The following is a 19883-nucleotide window of genomic DNA, read 5'->3' as shown; positions in this document are numbered from 1 at the left end:
TCTCTACCTATATAAAAGCCAAGTACGTCCAAGGATAGAGTACTGCTGCCACATCTGGGCAGGAGCTGCTAAAAACAGCCTATCCTGCCTTGACAGAGTACAAAATAGACTTTGTGGCTTAGTGGGTGATGCCCTTTTCTCTTCTCTGCAACCTCTCTCCCACAGGAAAGACATTGCGAGCCTGTCTTTGTTTTATTGTTACTTCCATGACAAGTGCTCATCTGAACTCCAATCTCTGGTCCTCCCTCTCCAATCTTTCACGAAAAACACCCGTCTAGCTGAAACCACTGTCAAAAATTTCCCCCACTCTTTATCTGTGCCAAAACCAAAACATAGATTCCATGAATAAAGCTTCTTTCTTAGAAGTGCACGCCTGTGGAACTCTGTTCCGTTTGCCTGTTTCCCACCTGACTACAACCTGGTTGTTTTCAAGTCCAACAGAAACAAATTCCTGATGAACCGCCTCCTTAAGTAAGATACTTTATCAAATCTCAACACTAACGTACTGTACACACAATAACCCTTATCCCCGAGTGGCTTCCGGGCCTTGATAAGTGGTGACCACCTTGTAAAAAAAAAAAAATAAATAAATAATAACATACTACCCTGTACTTCTGTAAATGCACTCGTGTAACTATACCACTGTTTTCTTAATCGTTATCAGCTCAGTGGTTAGATGCCGATGAAGCTCCACGACACTTCCTAAAGCCAGAATTGCACCAAAAGAAGGTCACACTGACTCTTAGGTGGTTTGCGACCGGTCTCATCCAATACAGTTTTTTGAATACAGGTGAAGCCATTGCGGCAGTAAAGTACTGTCAACAAATGGATGAAATGCATCAGAAACTTCGACAACAACACCCAGCATTATTCAACAGAAAAGGCTCAATTTCCCTCCACGACAATGCTTGACCACATGTTGCTAAACCGACCCTGCAGAAGTTGAACAAACTTTGCCTCATCTGCCATACTCCCCAGATCTCTCACCTACCGACTACCACTTTTTCAAGCATCTCGACAACTTTCTGCATGAGAAATGCTAAAAAACATAAATGATATTAAAAACGCCGTCAGCGACTTCATCGCCGCCAGAACATAAGATTTTTACGTTACTGTCATAAATACACTTGTTTTGCGTTGGCAAAAGTGTGTTAATTCTGATGGTTCTTATTTCGATCAATAAATTATTGTTTGAGCCAAGATATGTTCATTCGAATTTAAAAGTTAAAAACAGGAAGCACTTTCTTGTCAGCCTGATATTAAGAATTCCTTCTAGAACAATGTCGGGTACTTATGGGAGGCACCACATGAAGGTTACCAACATCCCTAAATGAAAGTGTTTCTGTGCAACAAATTGGATTTGAACCTAGCACATCCAGGTTGTCAGTCGACATTATTAACCATTTAGTCACCATCATTTGCTGTTTTTGTTGGGCATCCTTAATCAAGCTCGGGTGATATGACTTGATGCCAACATAACCAATGTTTTCTTTAGATTTATTGCTGGCAAAACTTCAGAGACCACCTCTCAGTGATGTTGGACATCTCAGAGAGTCTCTGGCCACATTCTACAATACTGATTGAACATGGTTCAACAGATCACGTTTTTTTTAATAAAAGATTAATTTATTTTTATTCATTTTAATTTTGTTGCGTTTTATTGTTTTTATTATTTTTATTATTTCATTATTTTATTTTTATTTTATCATTTTCATTATTTTGTTTTTATTACTTATTAAATTTTATTTTAATTTTTTTATTTATTTTATATTTTTTATTATTTCATTTTGTCATCTTATTTTTATTGTATTGTTTTATTATTTTGTTTTTATTACTTATTAAATTTTATTTTAAATTTTTTTTATTTGTTTATATTATTTATTTATATTTTTATTATTTTTATTTTATTATTTTATTATATTATTATTTTATTTTATTATTTTGTTTTTATTATTTACTTTTCAGTTTTTAATTTTTATTTATTCATTATTTACTTATATTTTCATTATTTTATTTCATCATTTTATTATTATTATTTTATTTTTTTAATTTATTTTGAAAATTAAAAAAAAATTGTTTCTTTCTTATTTACTTATTTTTGTTTATTTATATTTTTTATTTTTTATTTATTATTATTATTATCATTATTATTATTATTATTATTATTATTATTATTATTATTATTATCATTATTATTATTATTATTATTATTATTATTATCATTATTATCATTATTATTATTATTATTATTATTATTATCATTATTATTATTATTATTATTTATATTTAAATATTTATTATTTACATTTTTTATATTAAAAAAAAATATTTATTCCATTTTTATATTTAAAAATAAATTATTGAACTATCTTGATTTTTTCTTTAATATTTTTCTTCTAGCTTGGCCCCTGCTGGTCGTGGTAGGGGAGTCACTCGCAGTCCTAGTGCCATTAAACAGATGCTCTTGGAATGGACCAAAGCTATGACTCAAGAATATTCAGACGTAAGTTACTTACCGTTTCAAACTAATCATCATCATCATCATCATCATCATCATCATCATCATCATCATCATTTTGTGGCAACATAGATGAAGAGCATCATCAAGATGTAATCATTTTTTATTTTTAAATTCACAATTTCATTGCTAGCCACTGGGTATCATGCATGCATCGTTCATCTCATATGATGCTGCCCTGTTACGTTGTCGTATCATAAAGGATATGAGTGTTTGTTGTATTGCCTCTATAATAAAGGGTTCAGTGCTTGTTGCATCATCTCTAATAATGGATTAGAAGAGATGACGTGTTATATTATATATTTATGTTGTATCATAAAGGGAATCGTGTGTGAGTGACATGTATTTTCAGAACCTACCTCTGCTTCTTCGATGTTGCACCATCTGGAATTTCTCGTCCTGGAGGGAGACTTGATACCTGTTTTTGGATGAAGATTCAATCACTCCAAGACAAGGAATTAGTTCTATAGTTTATTTTACTTTCCCAGATGTCCGGCAGAAGTTGGAAAGTGAAATCAGCCTGTGTGGGTTCTTCTTCTACACACGTCAGCGTTCGTCCCCTTCCCCCCCCCCCAGTGAAGAGGAGGAGACAACGGGAAGCCGTCCGTTGTCTTCTGAGTCCAAATCAAATCTCAACGATTCAGCTAACCTGATCACATGACTCACACGCAATCAAATCAGCTGATCTTTTACTTCCGGTCAACGTGTCTACACAATAATTCCACTCCCCCCCTCTCTCTCTCTCTCGCTCTCTCTCTCTCTCTCTCCCTCTCTCTATTCCTTAACAGCCCGACTGAGTACAATCATCTTCATGCACAGATGTATTGCAACATCGTGTTGAAACAGAGACTTATGAATACTTCTTACATTGATTATGTAATTAATGCAAACTACACCTTCTTAAATGGATGAAGGGTTTATTCAGTCAAATGATCATCTTGTTGTTGAAAGGTTAAGGAGAGAGTTACTTATGTCTTAAGCGCATTGCTTAATTATGCTACTGTTTTGTTAGAGCATTTTAAACCATGCCATCTTATTGATGTTTCCATCATAACTAACTTTTCACAGAATCCTGTCAACTTTGAACAGCTGATATCATATCGGCTTACTTCATCGTCTTCTTGTTCACACAATTTGAGGAGGTTAATCCCTTAACCTCTTTGCTTTTATTTTGCCTATTATACCGCCTCTCTCTCTCTCTTTCTCTCTCTCTCTCTTCATATATGTTTATTTACAATAAGGGGTAATAAAACGAACTGTAAGGCAGAAGATTGGGATAGTCCATTATAAACAAGGGAATATCACTACAGGTAGTAATACTATAAGCGTCGTTCCAAAAGTAAAATCTCTTATTTTTAACTCAAAATGTTGAAGAACTACGGAGACGTAAGTGGTACCATTAAAACAAGCAAACTTTTGTGCTCCAAAATTATTTTTCTATATAGTCACTGTCATTCTCAATGCACTCTTGCAAGATAATTCAATTACGCATCTGTACTTCTAACGCACATCCATGATAGGGGTTGATTTCTTAGAGGTTCACACCATCAATGCCTACAACAGAGAGATGAAACTTTCAGGTAATGAATGCATAAATTCAGTCATCATAACAATGCCATTTGCAATCCTCTCTGATCCATTCGGGTAGAATAAAATATAGGAGCCATTACTTTTGGAACGCCTTTTGTAGTTAACCTTAGCTGGAGAGAGAGAGAGAGAGAGAGAGAGAGAGAGAGAGAGAGAAACTGCCTTTGCAAACTCGCTTTTTCTTCATATTATTTCGATTAGTCATACGACTGTTCTCATCTTGAGCGTTATTTTCATAACGTTTCCGTCAACATGACCACTGAGCTTCTTCAATTGTATCCTCTCAAAAATATTAAAGATGAGAATAGTAGTCTGAATATTAAAAAAATAAATGAGAATTATCTATCCTCATCTCAAAAATTTGCGAACATAATTTTTCTTGATTGAAACAATCTAACCCGAGCTCAATAGGTGATCCAACAGTCACACATTTTTTTAGTAGAATTTTAAAATGTTTTTTTTAGTAGAATTAAAAAAAAAAATTTTAGTAGAATGTTAAAATGTTTTTGGTTTTTTTAGTAGAATCTTAAAATGTGTTTTTTTAGTAGAATTTTAAAATGTTTTTTTAGTAGAATTTTAAAATGTTTTTTAGTAGAATTAAAAAGTATTTTTTTAGTAGAATTTTAAAATGTTTTTTAGTAGAATTTTAAAACGTTTTTTTTAGTAGAATTTTAAAATGTTTTTTTAGTAGAATTTTAAAATGTTGTTTTTTAGTAGAATTTAAAAAAAATTTTTTTAGTAGAATTTTAAAATGTTTTTAGTTGAATTTTAAAATGTTTTTTTTAGTAGAATTAAAAATTTTTTTTTTTGGTAGAATTTTAAAATGTTTTTGTTTTTTAGTAGAATTTTTAAATGTTTTTTTTAGTAGAATTTTAAAATGTTTGTGTTTTTTAGTAGAATTTTAAAATGTTTTTTTAGTAGAATTTTAAAATGTTTTTTTTAGTAGAATTTTAAAATGTCTTTTTTTTTTAGTAGAATTTTAAAATGTTTTTTGTTTTCTTTTGCAGAAAGTTGTGATCACCAATTTCTCAAGCAGTTGGAATAATGGCCTCGCGTTTTGCGCTTTGATTCACCATTTTTATCCTGATGCTTTTGATTTCGATAAATTGGACCCAAAGAAAAGGAGAGCCAACTTTGATTTGGCTTTCGACACTGCCGAGTAAGTAACTTAATATTGTTTGGACCAGAATTGGAGATATTCAGTTTTAGCATTAGATGGTGCTATAGTCATATTGTTACATACGTAAATGAGTTTGTGATCATCAGTTTTCTTGACCATATCGACGAAAAGTTAATTTCGTTTTCAATGAATACAAGTGATAATTTTTACAATTTCAAATATGACTTTGTTTATTTTACATTCATTATAATACAGGTGACAATCACACATAAGAGTACGGTGAAGGTTAGGTGGGGGAGTTGCTGAAATCTCTCACCTGCCAAAGTCTGTCTATGCCTCAGACTCTCTCCTCTTTTGACTATGTCGCTTGTCCTTTTATATTGTCAATATGACCTCATAACCTTCTTTTTGCCCAGACTTTTGTTTATTGTTTTCGGCTGATTTTGTTCTGACCAACTTTTCTATTCATCAAAATACAAGTGACATATGGGTAAGAGGTCCCCTAGCGATTGACGTCATCATGACACGTTTCTCCAGTGATCCCGACTGATCCAGGCACCATGAATACAGTAGTCAAACTCAGAAGCTTGTCAAAACTTCAGCTAAGATATGTACATCTGAATGTAAAAGTTAAAATCCACAAGAACTTTCTTGTCAACCTGATTTTTTGACAATTTTGTTGTTGTTGAGCATCATTCATTTTGAATTCCTCAGATAATTTTATTTTGACATTCGTTTCAATCCAGTATTTTCGATTGTTTTAATTAAAATTAAATTCTTATCCAATTACGGTCTCTAAAATCTTAGGATACGATGTGAATAAATAAGGATGGGTAAAATAACATCTTTTGTGTTTTTTGTTTCCTTTTATTCATTCATGCCTTCTTCCTACTGCAGCCATGTTAGACTCGGAGTTTAATGGAAATCGAAAAAAGATGTTTTAGCACTTTAAGGGTTAAGGTCATAGAATGATAACGATCATTATTAAAAACAGTATTGCTGGAGAAAAGTTCACTGTGCGATTAAGATTCAGGGATGGATATGTTGTTGTATGGAATATGGTGTCATCGGAAAAAAAATAGATCCAGGGGCAAACACTGCATTGCATAGAAGTGTGACCAGTGAAAAGTATACCATGTAAGAAAGTTCCAGCAGTGAACATAGTGTTTCTATCAAAGGGAGACAATCCTTACCATTTTTTTGTCTTTATTTTTTAGTCCTCCAGTGGCAAAAACTAAGAAGGCTTTCAAAGCACTAATTTCCGGTCCTTCCTCTTTTATTTATTTACATTATATCCGCTTGCTCTTATCTCATATGCTACTACTACTACTACTACTACTACATTATTCTATTCATTTCTTCTTTATTTACATCATTTATTTATGCCATCTTTGTATTTTTTTCCACTTCCATCTCACCTACTTCTTTCATCTTTTCTTTTCTTCTTTATTTACATCATTTAGTTATTTACATCACCCTTTTACTCTCCTCTCTTATGCTACTACTACTACTACTACTACTACTACTACTAATAATAATAATAATAATAATAATAATAAATTATTCTTTTCTTCTTTATTTACATCATTTATTTATGTAATCTTTTTACTCTTGCCCACTTCCATTTCTTTTACTACTTTAATATCTGTTTCTTCTTTATTTTCGTCACTCTTTTACTCTCTTCTCTTATGCTACTACTGCTACTACTTTAGTCTTTCCTTTTCTTCTTTATTTACATCATTTATTTATTTACGTCACTCACTTATGCTCATTCTCTTATGTTGTTACTGTTAAAAGCAGCTCTCTCTTTTTCTTTTTACAATATTTTAAGGAACAAACACATTCAAAGTGCATGTTAAAGCATCCCGTGTTCTTCTGCACTAAAGTTGGGGCGACCTCTGTTGTTGGGTTCTGACAGAAGTAGAACTAAATCTGATTGAATTTTCGGCACTTGCCCATAATTCTTTCAATGAAAATAAAAATAAAAATATTTGTACCCATGATGGAAAGAAAATATCGTACATCAAAAAACACATACATTAATCAAGTTTGTTGGTTGGCTGTTTTTGTTTTACGGCATATCAACCCTTTTCAGGTTATTTAATATTGAATCCAGTGATTTTGAAGAAAAAATTTTTTAATAGAATATATTTGTTTTTCAAGTCAGTTTCTATTTAACCCATAGTTGGGACCCTAACAGGTACTACCACTCCGGATTAGAGTGGACCTGGGAGCAATGGCAATTAAAGGGTGGCTCCACACTCCCCAAAGCCCACAAGCTGGGGCCTCACCATCGGATATAGTTTAAAGTCATATCCAGGACCATTAATCAAGTAGTTTTATTTTTAAATCATAAAATCAAATTTTATTGCTAAAGTACGAGTGACGATCCTGCAATGAAATCTTGAAAATATTTTGAACAAACAAGAGAGGTAACTCAATTCGAGATTTTAGAAAGCCATTCTTAAGATTGAGAAGCATTGAAAAACACAAATTTACTTCAAAATGGCCTTCTTTATAAAAATATAACTACTTGATCAATTTATGTGATTTTTGGAATATGATATTTTCTTTGCATCACAGGTATGAGGTGCCTTCAATAAGTTTCCAGACTTTTTTTGGTACAGGTATTTAAAATTATTGTAGACTCTCGAATATTCAGCATAGTATTGCTATATATGTTATGACTTCAGGATCGAATGAGCAGCTACAGCAGAAATTGGAATACACCCTACTAAAACTGATTGCCACAGCTGGTGAATTTCCAAAATGCAATCTGGACGTGAACAATATGCAATAAAATTGTACTTTAAACTTGGAAAAAATACAACAGAAACGTATGAAATGTATCAGACTACTTTTGGACCACCTTGCATGAATCGAACATTAGTTTTTGAGTGGCATAAGAGATTCAAGGACGGCAGGGAGTTTGTGAGGGATGATGAAAAGTGTGAGAGGAGTAAGAAAGTTAGAACACCCGAGTTGATTGGCCAAATAAAGAATTTCATGGATAACGACCGTCGTGTGACTATAGAGACAATAAGTGCACAGATTGGTGCTAGAACTAAACACATAATTTTTTATGAGAAATTGAAGATATAGAAGATTTACGCAAAGTTTGTCCCAAGTTTGCTCCATCCCAGTCACAGACTATTTAACCAATATGGCATCAAGACAGTTCCTCATCCTTCCTATAGTCCAGACCTTGCTCTCTCTGACTTTTAGTTATTTCCCTAAGGAAAACCTTAGAGGCTGTCATCATGAGACAGTTGAGGAGATGAAAGAGACTGCGACAAGGGTCATTAAAACGCTCACACAACAGGACTTCCATGGTATCTTCCAGAAGTTGTTGGAATGGTACAACAAGTGTATTACAGCCGAAGGAGATTACTTCAAAGAGGACTAGAGTTTCATATCTGTACTATCAATAAAAGTGCTCAATTAAAAAATGTTTGGAAACTTATTGAAGGCGCCTCGTATGTACATCATACAAATTTTCTTTATTTTTGTTTTTTCATAGCAGGGGAATTTTAAACAAGTGCCGAATTTTCTGCAACGTTGATGAAAATGAAAGTCTGAAAATGTTATGCTTTATTCGTATTGGATTCTTCAGATTATTGTTCTCATCTTGAGTGTCATTCGCACAATGTTTAGGTCGATGTAACCTCTGATTTCTCGAACTGTGAAATCTGCATAGGATTTCAAATGAAACTCTTTATTTAATCGATGCTTTTGGCCATGACTGGGTAGAAATCCTAAGTAATTTGCAATTGTATTTTTCACAAGTTCGATAGAAAGATTTCCGGCACTTGTGCACTACTGCAAAGGATCCCTTTTTTGATTTTCAGAGGAAACATTTGGAGAGTGCATAGCAAGGGCAGACAAATGCAATTTTAGGATCGAAAATTTCAACATTTATTTTTATTATTGAATTCGAACAAATATAAAAGAAATTATAACATAAAATAGAGATATTTTTGTAACAAATCCCAAATTCTGACATTTTTTAATGCATTCTCGCTCCTAGACAAGTTTCAAAAGAGAGTCGCCAACCTGATAGGTCCTGAACTGTCATCTAAGCTTCAGCCTCTAACCCATCGACGAAATGTTGCATCCCTCTGCCTGTTCTACAAGTACTTTAATGGTGAATGCTCTGATGAACTGCGAGCACTTGTACCCCCTCGACGTAAATACCCCCCGACAAACCCGACAAGCAGCTAAATCCCACCCCTACACAGTAGAGATCCCTAGATGTGAGAGAGCCTTCTACTCCAGTAGTTTCTTCCCCAGAACCACTAGACTTTGGAATTCCCTTCCGGGTCCCTGCTTCCCCAAGTGTACTGACATACAGAAGTTCAAGTGTAACGTGAACAGACATCTTGCTGCCCAACTCCCCACATAGTATCCCTGTAGCTTATGTCCCTGATAGTAGCCCCCTACATCAAAGTGGCAACGTGCCTTGTTTGGGGTGAAAATGTAATAAAAAAAAAGCAGGCCTCACAAAGTACTGTTGTTTTCTCTGTCTCTGGGATAGTCGAGCTGTATCCCAGCATTACAAGAAGAAAAACTAGGAGTCTAGAAGCACTTTTGTTCCTGGCGAACACAGCCTCAAGGAGAATCCTCTGGCAGACATGAATAAGGTGCTTCTTCCTCCTCTTCACATCAAGCTTGGTTTGATGAAGAAATTTGTTAAAGCGTTGGACAAAATTGGTGCTGCCTTCCAACACTTGTCTACTGTGTTCCTAGGTCTTAGTGCTGCTAAGCTCAAAGAAGGCATCTTTGTCGAACCTCAGATCCGAGAAGTGCTGATTTTGAGGAGCTTCTTAACTTAAAGGAAAGGAACTGAGACCATGGGAAGCATTCAAGTCTGTCTAGTGGATTCCTTGGTAACACACGTATACCAGATTACCAAGACTGTGCTGAGAAGTTGCTGAAGTCTTATGAGGGTATGGAGTACCGAATGTCACTCAAGATTCATTTTCTCCATTCCCACTTCAACTTCTTCCAGCCAAACCTTGGAGCATTGATTGATGAGGATGGAGAAAAATTCCACCAAAAGATTACGAAGATGGAGAGCAACTATCAAGGCAAATGGAACCGCGGCATGATGGGAGACTTCTGCTGGATACTCTTGCGTGACATCTCGGAGGCAAAATACACCAGATCTTCTAAGAAAACATGCTTTTGACTGTGGTACTTTTAATTGTGCAATTGTGTCATCCAATTATATATTGATTCAATCAGTGTTTTTTTTTTTTATCTTGATTTATCTGTTATAAGCTGCTGCAACTCTTGAAATATTCGCAAATATTTTATGTTTATACATAAAATGAAACTATTTGAAAGCCAGAAAACTAGAGGTGATAGAGTGAAACTATAAATTTTAATTCAGCCCCAAATTAACAACTAAAAATTTATTTTTGTAAATCAGCAATTGTATATTTCGGTCGCTTAGATTCCCGAGTTCAACAGAAACATTTCTGAGTTTGACAAGATACACTTGAAGAAATTTGGAAGTTATATTGATCGGCTGAAACGTTGTAAAAATGACACTCAAGACGAGCACAGTAGTCTGAAGATTCCAAATAATATCAATCAATCCTTATAATTATAAAAATAAAACAAATCAATAAAAATAAATAAAAATGAATCCTTATCTCCAAATAAAATCAATAAAAATCAATAATAAAATCAAAAATCAATAAAAAAAATCAATAAAAATTACTAAAAAATCAATCCTCATCTCAAAATAAAATCAATAAAAATCAATAATAAAATAAAAATTCATTAAAACAAACCAATAAAAATTGATAGAAATGAATCCTCATCTCAAAATAAAATCAATAAAAATCAATAATAAAATCAAAAATCAATAAAAAAATGAAATAAAAATCGAATAATATCAATCAATCCTCATAATAATAAAAATCAATAAAAATCAATCCTCATCTCAAAATAAAATCAATAAAAATCAATAATAAAATCAAAAATCAATAAAACAAATAATAAAAATCAATAAATATGAATCCTCCTCTCAAAATAAAATATATAAAAATCAATAGTAAAATCCATAAATAAAATAAAAAATCAATAAAAACAAAATAAAAATCAATAAAAATAATAAAAATCAATCCTCATCTCAAAATAAAATCAATAAAAATCAATAATAAAATCAAAAATCAATAAAACAAATAATAAAAATCAATAAATATGAATCCTCATCTCAAAATAAAATATATAAAAATCAATAGTAAAATCCATAAAAATCAATAATAAAATAAAAAATCAATAAAAAAAATAAAAATCAATAAAAAAAATAAAAATCCATCCTCATCTCAAAATAAAATCAATAAAAATCAATAATAAAATCAAAAATCAATAAAACAAATAATAAAAATCAATAAATATGCATCCTCATCTCAAAATAAAATCAATAAAAATCAATAATAAAATCAAAAATCAATAAAACAAATAATAAAAATCAATAAATATGAATCCTCATCTCAAAATAAAATCAATAAAAATCAATAATAAAATCAAAAATCAATAAAACAAATAATAAAAATCAATAAATATGCATCCTCATCTCAAAATAAAATCAATAAAAATCAATAATAAAATCAAAAATCAATAAAACAAATAATAAAAATCAATAAATATGCATCCTCATCTCAAAATAAAATACATTAAAAATCAATAATAAAATCAAAAATCAATAAAACAAATAATAAAAATCAATAAATATGAATCCTCATCTCAAAATAAAATCAATAAAAATCAATAATAAAATCAAAAATCAATAAAACAAATAATAAAAATCAATAAATATGCATCCTCATCTCAAAATAAAATCAATAAAAATCAATAGTAAAATCCATAAAAATCAATAAAAAAAAAAAAAAATCAATAAAAAAAATAAAAATCAATCCTCATCTCAAAAACTCAGAATTGTAATGTTACTTTTTATCTTTTCATAAAACAGGAAACTGGCTGACATCGCTCCACTCTTGGACACGGATGACATGGTGAGAATGAAAAATCCAGACTGGAAGTGCGTCTTCACATATGTTCAGAGTTTTTACAGAAAACTTATGAATCATGAAAGGAACAAAGCCATGCCGAAACCCGAGAAAACAGAATCATGAGCCGAGAACTGATCCCCCATTTAATTTTTTTTTTTAATCACTGGATGGATTGCTGTCAGTTTGAGCTATGTTATCTTTCCTTCCAGAAAACATAATTTAATTTTTAAAAAACAGTCTTTTTGATATATATATATATATATATATATATATATATAAAATTTTGTATGTGTGTTGCTGCCTGGGGGTATCATGAAATATAAAAAGTGTGCTGGGTAGGGTGAGGGAAATTTTATATGAGATAAAAAATAAAAAATAAAAAAAAAACAAGAAAAACATTAACATAAAAACAAAAAAAAATATTTAATTAAAAAAAAAATGTTTAAAAATAATCCAAGAAAATTATTGTAAAATGCTTTTTTTTCCTTAAAAGTGACATGCGCCATTTTGAACAATTTTTAAAACATTTCTTTTGTTTCCACAAATTAAACGCTTTATTTATTCTATTTTGTTTTTATTATTATTTAACAAGTGTGTGTGTGTGTGTGTGTGTGTGTGTGTGTGTGTGTGTGTGTGTGTGTGTGTGTGTGTGTGTGTGTGTGCACAACTGAGCCAAATTATAAAAGCGTTGGAGTAAAAATTAAGGACTAATTACCACAACGAATAATCGACGCTGGTGCATTTTTTGATTATTTTGGACAATTTTTTTGTTTTTGCTTCCATCTTTAAAGAACTCTTTTCAGAACAAGGGGAGATAAATCAAAATGACTCCATCCGAAAATGTTAAAGAAAACGAGGAGAGGGCAGAGCCAGCCTTAGGTAATTGGGGGCCCTAAGTGAAGTGAATTTGGTGGCCTCCAACTGAAATAGAAAAACAAAATTATGCAATTTATTAAAAACTACCTTTATTTATATCTTTATATAAACATATTCGTGTCGCTGTATATCGACATAAATAAAGTCTACCTATAATTTAAGTATGCAATTAAATAAGCAGTGATATCAAAAGCCTATATTTTGTTTTATACATAATTAGCATTATATATATATATATATATATATATATATATATATATTGCGATTCTTGTGCGAGACCCCCATCAATCAAAGGCCCTTGGTGGCTGCCTAGTTTGCCCATGCCTAAGGTCGAATCTTGGGGGGACGAGGGACAAATCAAAATGGCCCCATTCGAAAATGTAAAATTTCTGTGTAACTTTAAGTTAAACAACAAAATAAATACACTAAAATAATACAATAATACAAAATAAGACATTGATTATCTGAACATTTATTGGTATTTATTTGCTTCCCCACAAAATGTGACACAAGGTCGTTTTAATGTGGGGGAACTTTGAAAGTAGGCAAAAATAAAAATTGCTTTAGTATATAGATGGGTTTCCCCTCCATTGACTAAGGACAAATTAACAAGTGTAGCATCAAAATAGATACTACACTATGTTCTTATATATTTAGTTTTATTTATTGGGACTCAAATCAAGTATACAATAATGACAATATTAAAGAATATACTTCAAAATGAATAACACAAAACTTAGTTTTGAAGCCCTAAGAAAATTGAGGGAGGGGGTCAGAGGTCCTTCTATTTGTCTATGAATCTTTGAAATTACTCTTAGCTGGCACCTATCACCACAATACCACCTTCACAACGTGGAATTAATTCTGTTTAAGAAATTCCCAAATATTTGTTCATCTTAGTCTGAAAGTCAGATACTATTTCTTCAAGTTAAAAACAAGAAATATACTAAAATAATGCAATAATACAAAATAAAGCATTAATTATCTAAACATTTTTTGAATTAAAATAAAATGAAGAAAAAATTTGAAATGAATGGAAGTTGTCTTTATATGAAAATGTATGACTTTTATAATTTATAAATAGTTTTAAACTGCCTTTTTTTAAAAGGTTTGTGACTTTTTGGGGGAGGGCGTAACAAACTTTTTATTTTACAAAATTAAAACTTTCGTAATGAATAAAGACACTTTCAGAATTCTTTAATTTCTTCAAAATTGAAAACCAAAAATATTGTCCAAAACAACCAAAATTCGAAACTATTTCCTTCTAAACAGCGGGCAGAATATTCTATAAAATATCCTATAAAATATTTTATAAAATATTCTATAAAATAGCCTATAAAATATTCTATAAAATAGCCTATAAAATATTCTATACAACTGCAAACCCTGTCTAGTAATGGGGTTTAAATCTTATATTATAATACTAAGTCATAAGGTCGACACTATTATTTACAACTAGCTCTATCTATCCTGCATTGTCCAGGATTTAATTATTTCATTCTAGTTTAAATTTTTAAATTATGTAGAAAAGAAAGATAACTTCTATTATAACCTTCAAGTTTAAATCTTGCTTACATTTTAAACTTTTTAGGTAATTATTTTAAAATATCTCCATTGTAACAATGTTCCTATTAATAATATAAGCAGAAAACAAATCAATGGTACAATGGCAATAATAATCTTCGATGATAGACAGTTACAACATCGGTAAAATTATTGAGAAAGATTTAACAAGACTTTCAAAACAAAATAATCGTGAATACAACGTGAAATTATTGGTTGCCCGATCTCTTTCTTGCTCACACAAAATACAAACGTTTTATTATTATTATTATTATTATTATTATTATTATTATTATTATTATTATTTATCAATCTATTAAAGTGTTTGTATATACTAAAGATATATATTTTTCTGTGTGTGTATATATATATGATCAGCAAACGCACATATGCACACAAACGCACATACACACATATATGCAAGCATATGCACACTACATACAGACATATATGCAAGCATATACACTCCACACACACACACACACACACACACATATATATATATATATATGCAAGCATATATGCACCATCTGCACACACATACATATATATGTATGTATGTATATATATATGTATGCATGCATATATATGTGAAAATATACACACGCATATATATATACACACCTCTATCTCACACACACATACATATACAAAAGATATATTTTCAAAAATACACATACATATACCTACACAAATTCACATAAACATATACGTATTTGTATGCATATATACATATATTTATATATATATTAGCATGTACATTAGTGTATATATATATATATTCATATATACATATTTGTATACATATGCATATACACATATATATATACATATATGTATACATCTATATATACATATACATGCATACATATATATATGCATCTATATATACATATACATCTATATATATATGTGCATATATATGCACATATATATATGCATATATATATAACATATATATACATATATGCTACAAAAAGAAACATACACACAGATCTGTGTAGCCATTCAAAGTTTTCTGTATATTCTTATAAAGCTCTATTTTGTATTGAGCACTCTTGCAACAAGAAACTAAGTATTGGAGACTATAGCGATAATACTTTCTAAGATACGTTTGAATGTGATGGTTTCTCTTTGTTTTTGTAAGCCGAAATCCACAAGTTGGATTTAGCTTTGATTTTAAACAAATTGCTTGAATTTTGGGAGAAAAGTGTTGCAATGGTTTTTTTTGATTTCAACTTTTTTTCAAAATCCAATTATAAAAACGAAAAAAAAAAAAAAAAAAATTAAAAAATTTTGTCATGGCTTTTTTTACTCACATCTAAAAATGCCTTTCTTGTAAAATAAAAATATTTTCATTCATGTTTAAATGAAAAATTAATTTAAAACTTTAAAAAAAAAGGATTTATTGAAACTAAAGGAATAAGGATAAAAGAAATGTTTTTTTTTTATAAATTCTTTTTTTTTGTTTCATGCATAAGAAAAGAAAGAAAGCTGGGAGAAAGATATTACTCATATTTTACACAAACGTACACACACAGATGCATTATTTTATTATTGGAATCATTTGAGAAAGGTAATTTGTATATTTATTTATTTATTGGCGGACCTCATCTCCATAGTTGTTGTTTCACGATGTTCTGGCAAACTATTCCTCTAGCCTCTGTCAGGTGGTTAATCGTGACAGAATAAGAATTCGGAGCCTCTTAACTGTATCTTTCATAGTTATTGTTGTCTCAACTCTATCCACTGCGCCATGTGACCCTGATTTCAGTAATAAAAAAAGTACACCATTTGTTACAGACCCGACGATGGAAGACTAGATAAGAATGAAAAACTTGGATTTATAAGACCAAAAAATCCAACATTTATTGACCTTCGAGGCAAGTGGCGCAGGTTTCTTTTATTTTTACCAAATTTTAAAAGGAATTCATAGCGAAAGTCCATTTTCAAGTATTTCAAACCCAATTGATTCTCGAACACAAGAAAATCTATTAATCAGTATCTTGTTTTGTTTGTAAACTGGATTCTGGCTTTTTATACAATTGGTTTTGAAACAATTTAAAAAGGAATTTTTTCATGAATTTCTCTTGAAATCAACTAAAAGAAACTATCTTTGAATACATATATATTAAAATTATATATATATATATATATATATATATATATATATATATATATATATAAATTTATGTATATATATATATATATATATATATATATATATATAAATTTATGTATATATATATATATATATATATATATATATATATATATATATATATATATATATATATATATTACTATAATTATTTATTATACCTACAGACACTAGTTTTTCATCCTTTCAGCAATCATTGGTGCAGAGAGTCATGAATCCGACCTCAAAGCCATCTCTGATTCTATTAGCAAGGAACTGATATATATATATATATATATATATATGTATATATATATATATATATATATATATATATATATATATATATATATATATATATATATATATATATATATACCATTGACACACCGATTCTTGTCAGATCACCGAAATTAAGCCAACCATGAGCCTGCCAGTTCCAGATGGATGACCATTTGAGAATAGCAGTCACTGTATGTGCTCTCTGCTTATCTCGGCATTGTTTCCAGTCGTCCTGAAATTTCTACTTGCCACTGGAATTTAACAGTGCCAACTCAGGAGAGGTGAGGTTGTAGATTGCACAACTCTTGCCACAAAACAAAAATCTTATGTGCAAGTTATAGCATCATCAGTGATGTTCCATGGTATTCATTGAAGTCAATGGATGGACATCATATATATATATATATATATATATATATATATATATATATATATATTGTTATTTTCACTGTTTGTTTTACTGTATCAGAGTTCTTCAACCAAACAAACTGGGCATAAAACTCGCCTGTCTAAATAAAAGTAAGCCCATCTAACCACTTAGCTAAATGGGGTTATATGTAGTGTATCTATTTTCAAAACATTTCATTATTGATTAAATAGTATATATACATATATATATATATATATATATATATATATATATATATATCTTTTATTTTTTTATTACCGTTTTATCTGTTTGGTTACATATGTTTCAGATGTTGGCCCATGTTTACGATCCAACAGCCTCGTCAGACCTTACAGAAGACTTCTGTAGATAAAACGGTAATAAAAAAATAACACACATATTTGCTCTGCAATAGTATTGAGCACTCTCTCCAGGTTTTTACTAATTACCAGTTTTATCAAATCCCAAATTTAAAGATGTTAACCATCTTACAATTTATTCTTTTAAGTATGTTGACATGCTCAATTCTTGACAGCACCTGCTTTTTTTCTTCTGATGCAAAACAGATTCATTGATTGATATAAGAATTAAATGAATGATTTTGCACAACGAAACAGGTGCTCTCAAGAATTGTGCATGTCAACTTAGTTAAAGGTATAAATTCTAAGGTGGTCAACATTTTGAAATTTGGAAAGTAGACTTTTGTTGTTTATTTGTTAGATGCTCTGCAATTATATTGAGCTTTATAAATTAAAGGATTGGTGTAAATAAAAGGTGAAATATAATTGGAAAAAAACATATTTCCACAGATATATATATATATATATATATATATATATAATATATATATATATATATATGAAATTTAAATTTAAAATAAATAAAAACGTCCCATCAATAAAAGGGGCAATGCATTCATATATGCAAAACAAGGGGCAGGTAACTCTCTCATCGCTTAGGTAAGCGAAATTCAATATAATAAACATTTCAAACTATTTATATCGCTAAAAAATAAAAAATAAATAATAACAAATTTCTGTGTATATACATTATATATATATATGTATATATATATATATATATATATATATATATATATATAATGTGTGTATGTGTGTATACTATGTACGTTTGTGTGTAAGTTATGATATCTTTCTCTTCACATGAACTGAATTGTTAACAATTGCATTGTAGATTTACTAATGAGTCAGACAGTGCTATTAGCCTTTAACAATGTTGCATTTATGACTGTTTGCAATAGTTATCTCCCTTTGGCTGAGATAACTCTTTAATGCCAGCATTTCAATAAAACAAAAAAAAATGTTGACTATTTCATCTTTTATCTGATATTGTTTCTTTCATTGTTCATCTTTGAATGAATTTGGTGGCGTGCAGGGGTCTGGTGGTGCTTAGGATCAACCTGTTGATTTTATGCTCTGCCCCAAATGGTCAAGTATAAGTTCTAATACTGAGAAATATTATGAGAAAAAGGAGATAGTTTGCGTATGCCCTCTTCAATTTGGATGCCTGTGGTCATCATCCCATCACCCCCCCCCCGTCCTCTTCTTCGTTCCACTGTATACCAGCTATGAAAAGTGGGTATATCATTGGCAGTTGACATACATGGGCAACATTTTGTCAGATTATTTGTGCATTTAATGATTTTTTTAAAACTTGTACATGTATGCATGCAGCAGCCCTGCTGTTTTAACAGTGTCAGCGACCTCAGCTCTCCAAATTGTAGAGTCATCGTAATCTCGGGAAGACAAGTAAAGACGGCAGGTTCCCATTGTTTTCTGCCTTCATTCAAGGATGCATCTCCGCCTGTGAGCTAAAAGCGCCCCAGATACCAACCTGGAAAGAAGCGGTTCACATTGGGAAGCTGTAGTAAAAAAAAAAAAAAAAAAAAAAAAAAAAATTGTGCAAACCTTTTACCACTGGCAACGCCCGCTTCAGAGAGTGAAAGAAGAAAGAAGAAGAAGAAGAGAATGGCCACTGCGTCTATTTATAGACTAGAGATCATGGGAAGAGTATGCAAATAACTTTGGACGATTTTGTCCTATAAAAAGCCTGTATTTGGGAGAGAGGGTGTCTTTTTTGTTTGGCAGAAGCAATTGCTGTCAGAAGTGCATTGGACTGCAGGATTGAAGAGTGAAGATTGAGTTGTGGGCTCATTGTATTTAACCACAGAAGCACGTGCCAGAAGGTGGCATTTTGAGTGGATGAAAATAGAAAAAATTAAAATAATAAAAAGATAACAAAAGAATCTGAAATTTTATACCAAAATCAGTTTTGAAGGTTGTCATATGTTTTTGTGTTTTATGTGTGTAATGTTTTTAAACAGATTTTTCAACCGTAGCATCAGTTTTACGTCCAATGAAAGTAAA

General features: G+C 30.6%; 1 protein-coding gene and 1 long non-coding RNA gene across 51 annotated transcripts in view; both read left to right on the top strand.

Moving 5' to 3' along the window:
- LOC145261258 (uncharacterized) overlaps positions 1-12813 on the top strand; it is a 652396-nt gene extending 639583 nt beyond the window's left edge. For all 50 annotated transcript variants that reach the window (XM_080119659.1, XM_080119671.1, XM_080119664.1 and 47 more), the window contains 3 exons: positions 2401-2503; positions 5113-5264; positions 12208-12813. In XM_080119659.1, the coding sequence (XP_079975785.1) occupies positions 2401-2503; positions 5113-5264; positions 12208-12370 (418 nt within the window). In that variant the 3' untranslated portion in view covers positions 12371-12813. The remainder of the gene's footprint in view (positions 1-2400; positions 2504-5112; positions 5265-12207) is intronic.
- On the top strand, positions 8016-12152 carry LOC145261264 (uncharacterized). The gene is made up of 2 exons (XR_013864437.1): positions 8016-8879; positions 9286-12152. It is a non-coding gene; the product is annotated as an uncharacterized LOC145261264 (long non-coding RNA).
- Positions 12814-19883: the final 7070 nt, after the last annotated feature.

This window comes from Euprymna scolopes, chromosome 37 (assembly GCF_053919585.1).
Source record: "Euprymna scolopes isolate OS-2025 chromosome 37, ASM5391958v1, whole genome shotgun sequence".
Lineage (NCBI taxonomy): Eukaryota > Metazoa > Mollusca > Cephalopoda > Sepiida > Sepiolidae > Euprymna > Euprymna scolopes.
This window is presented reverse-complemented; position numbering and strand designations above follow the sequence as displayed.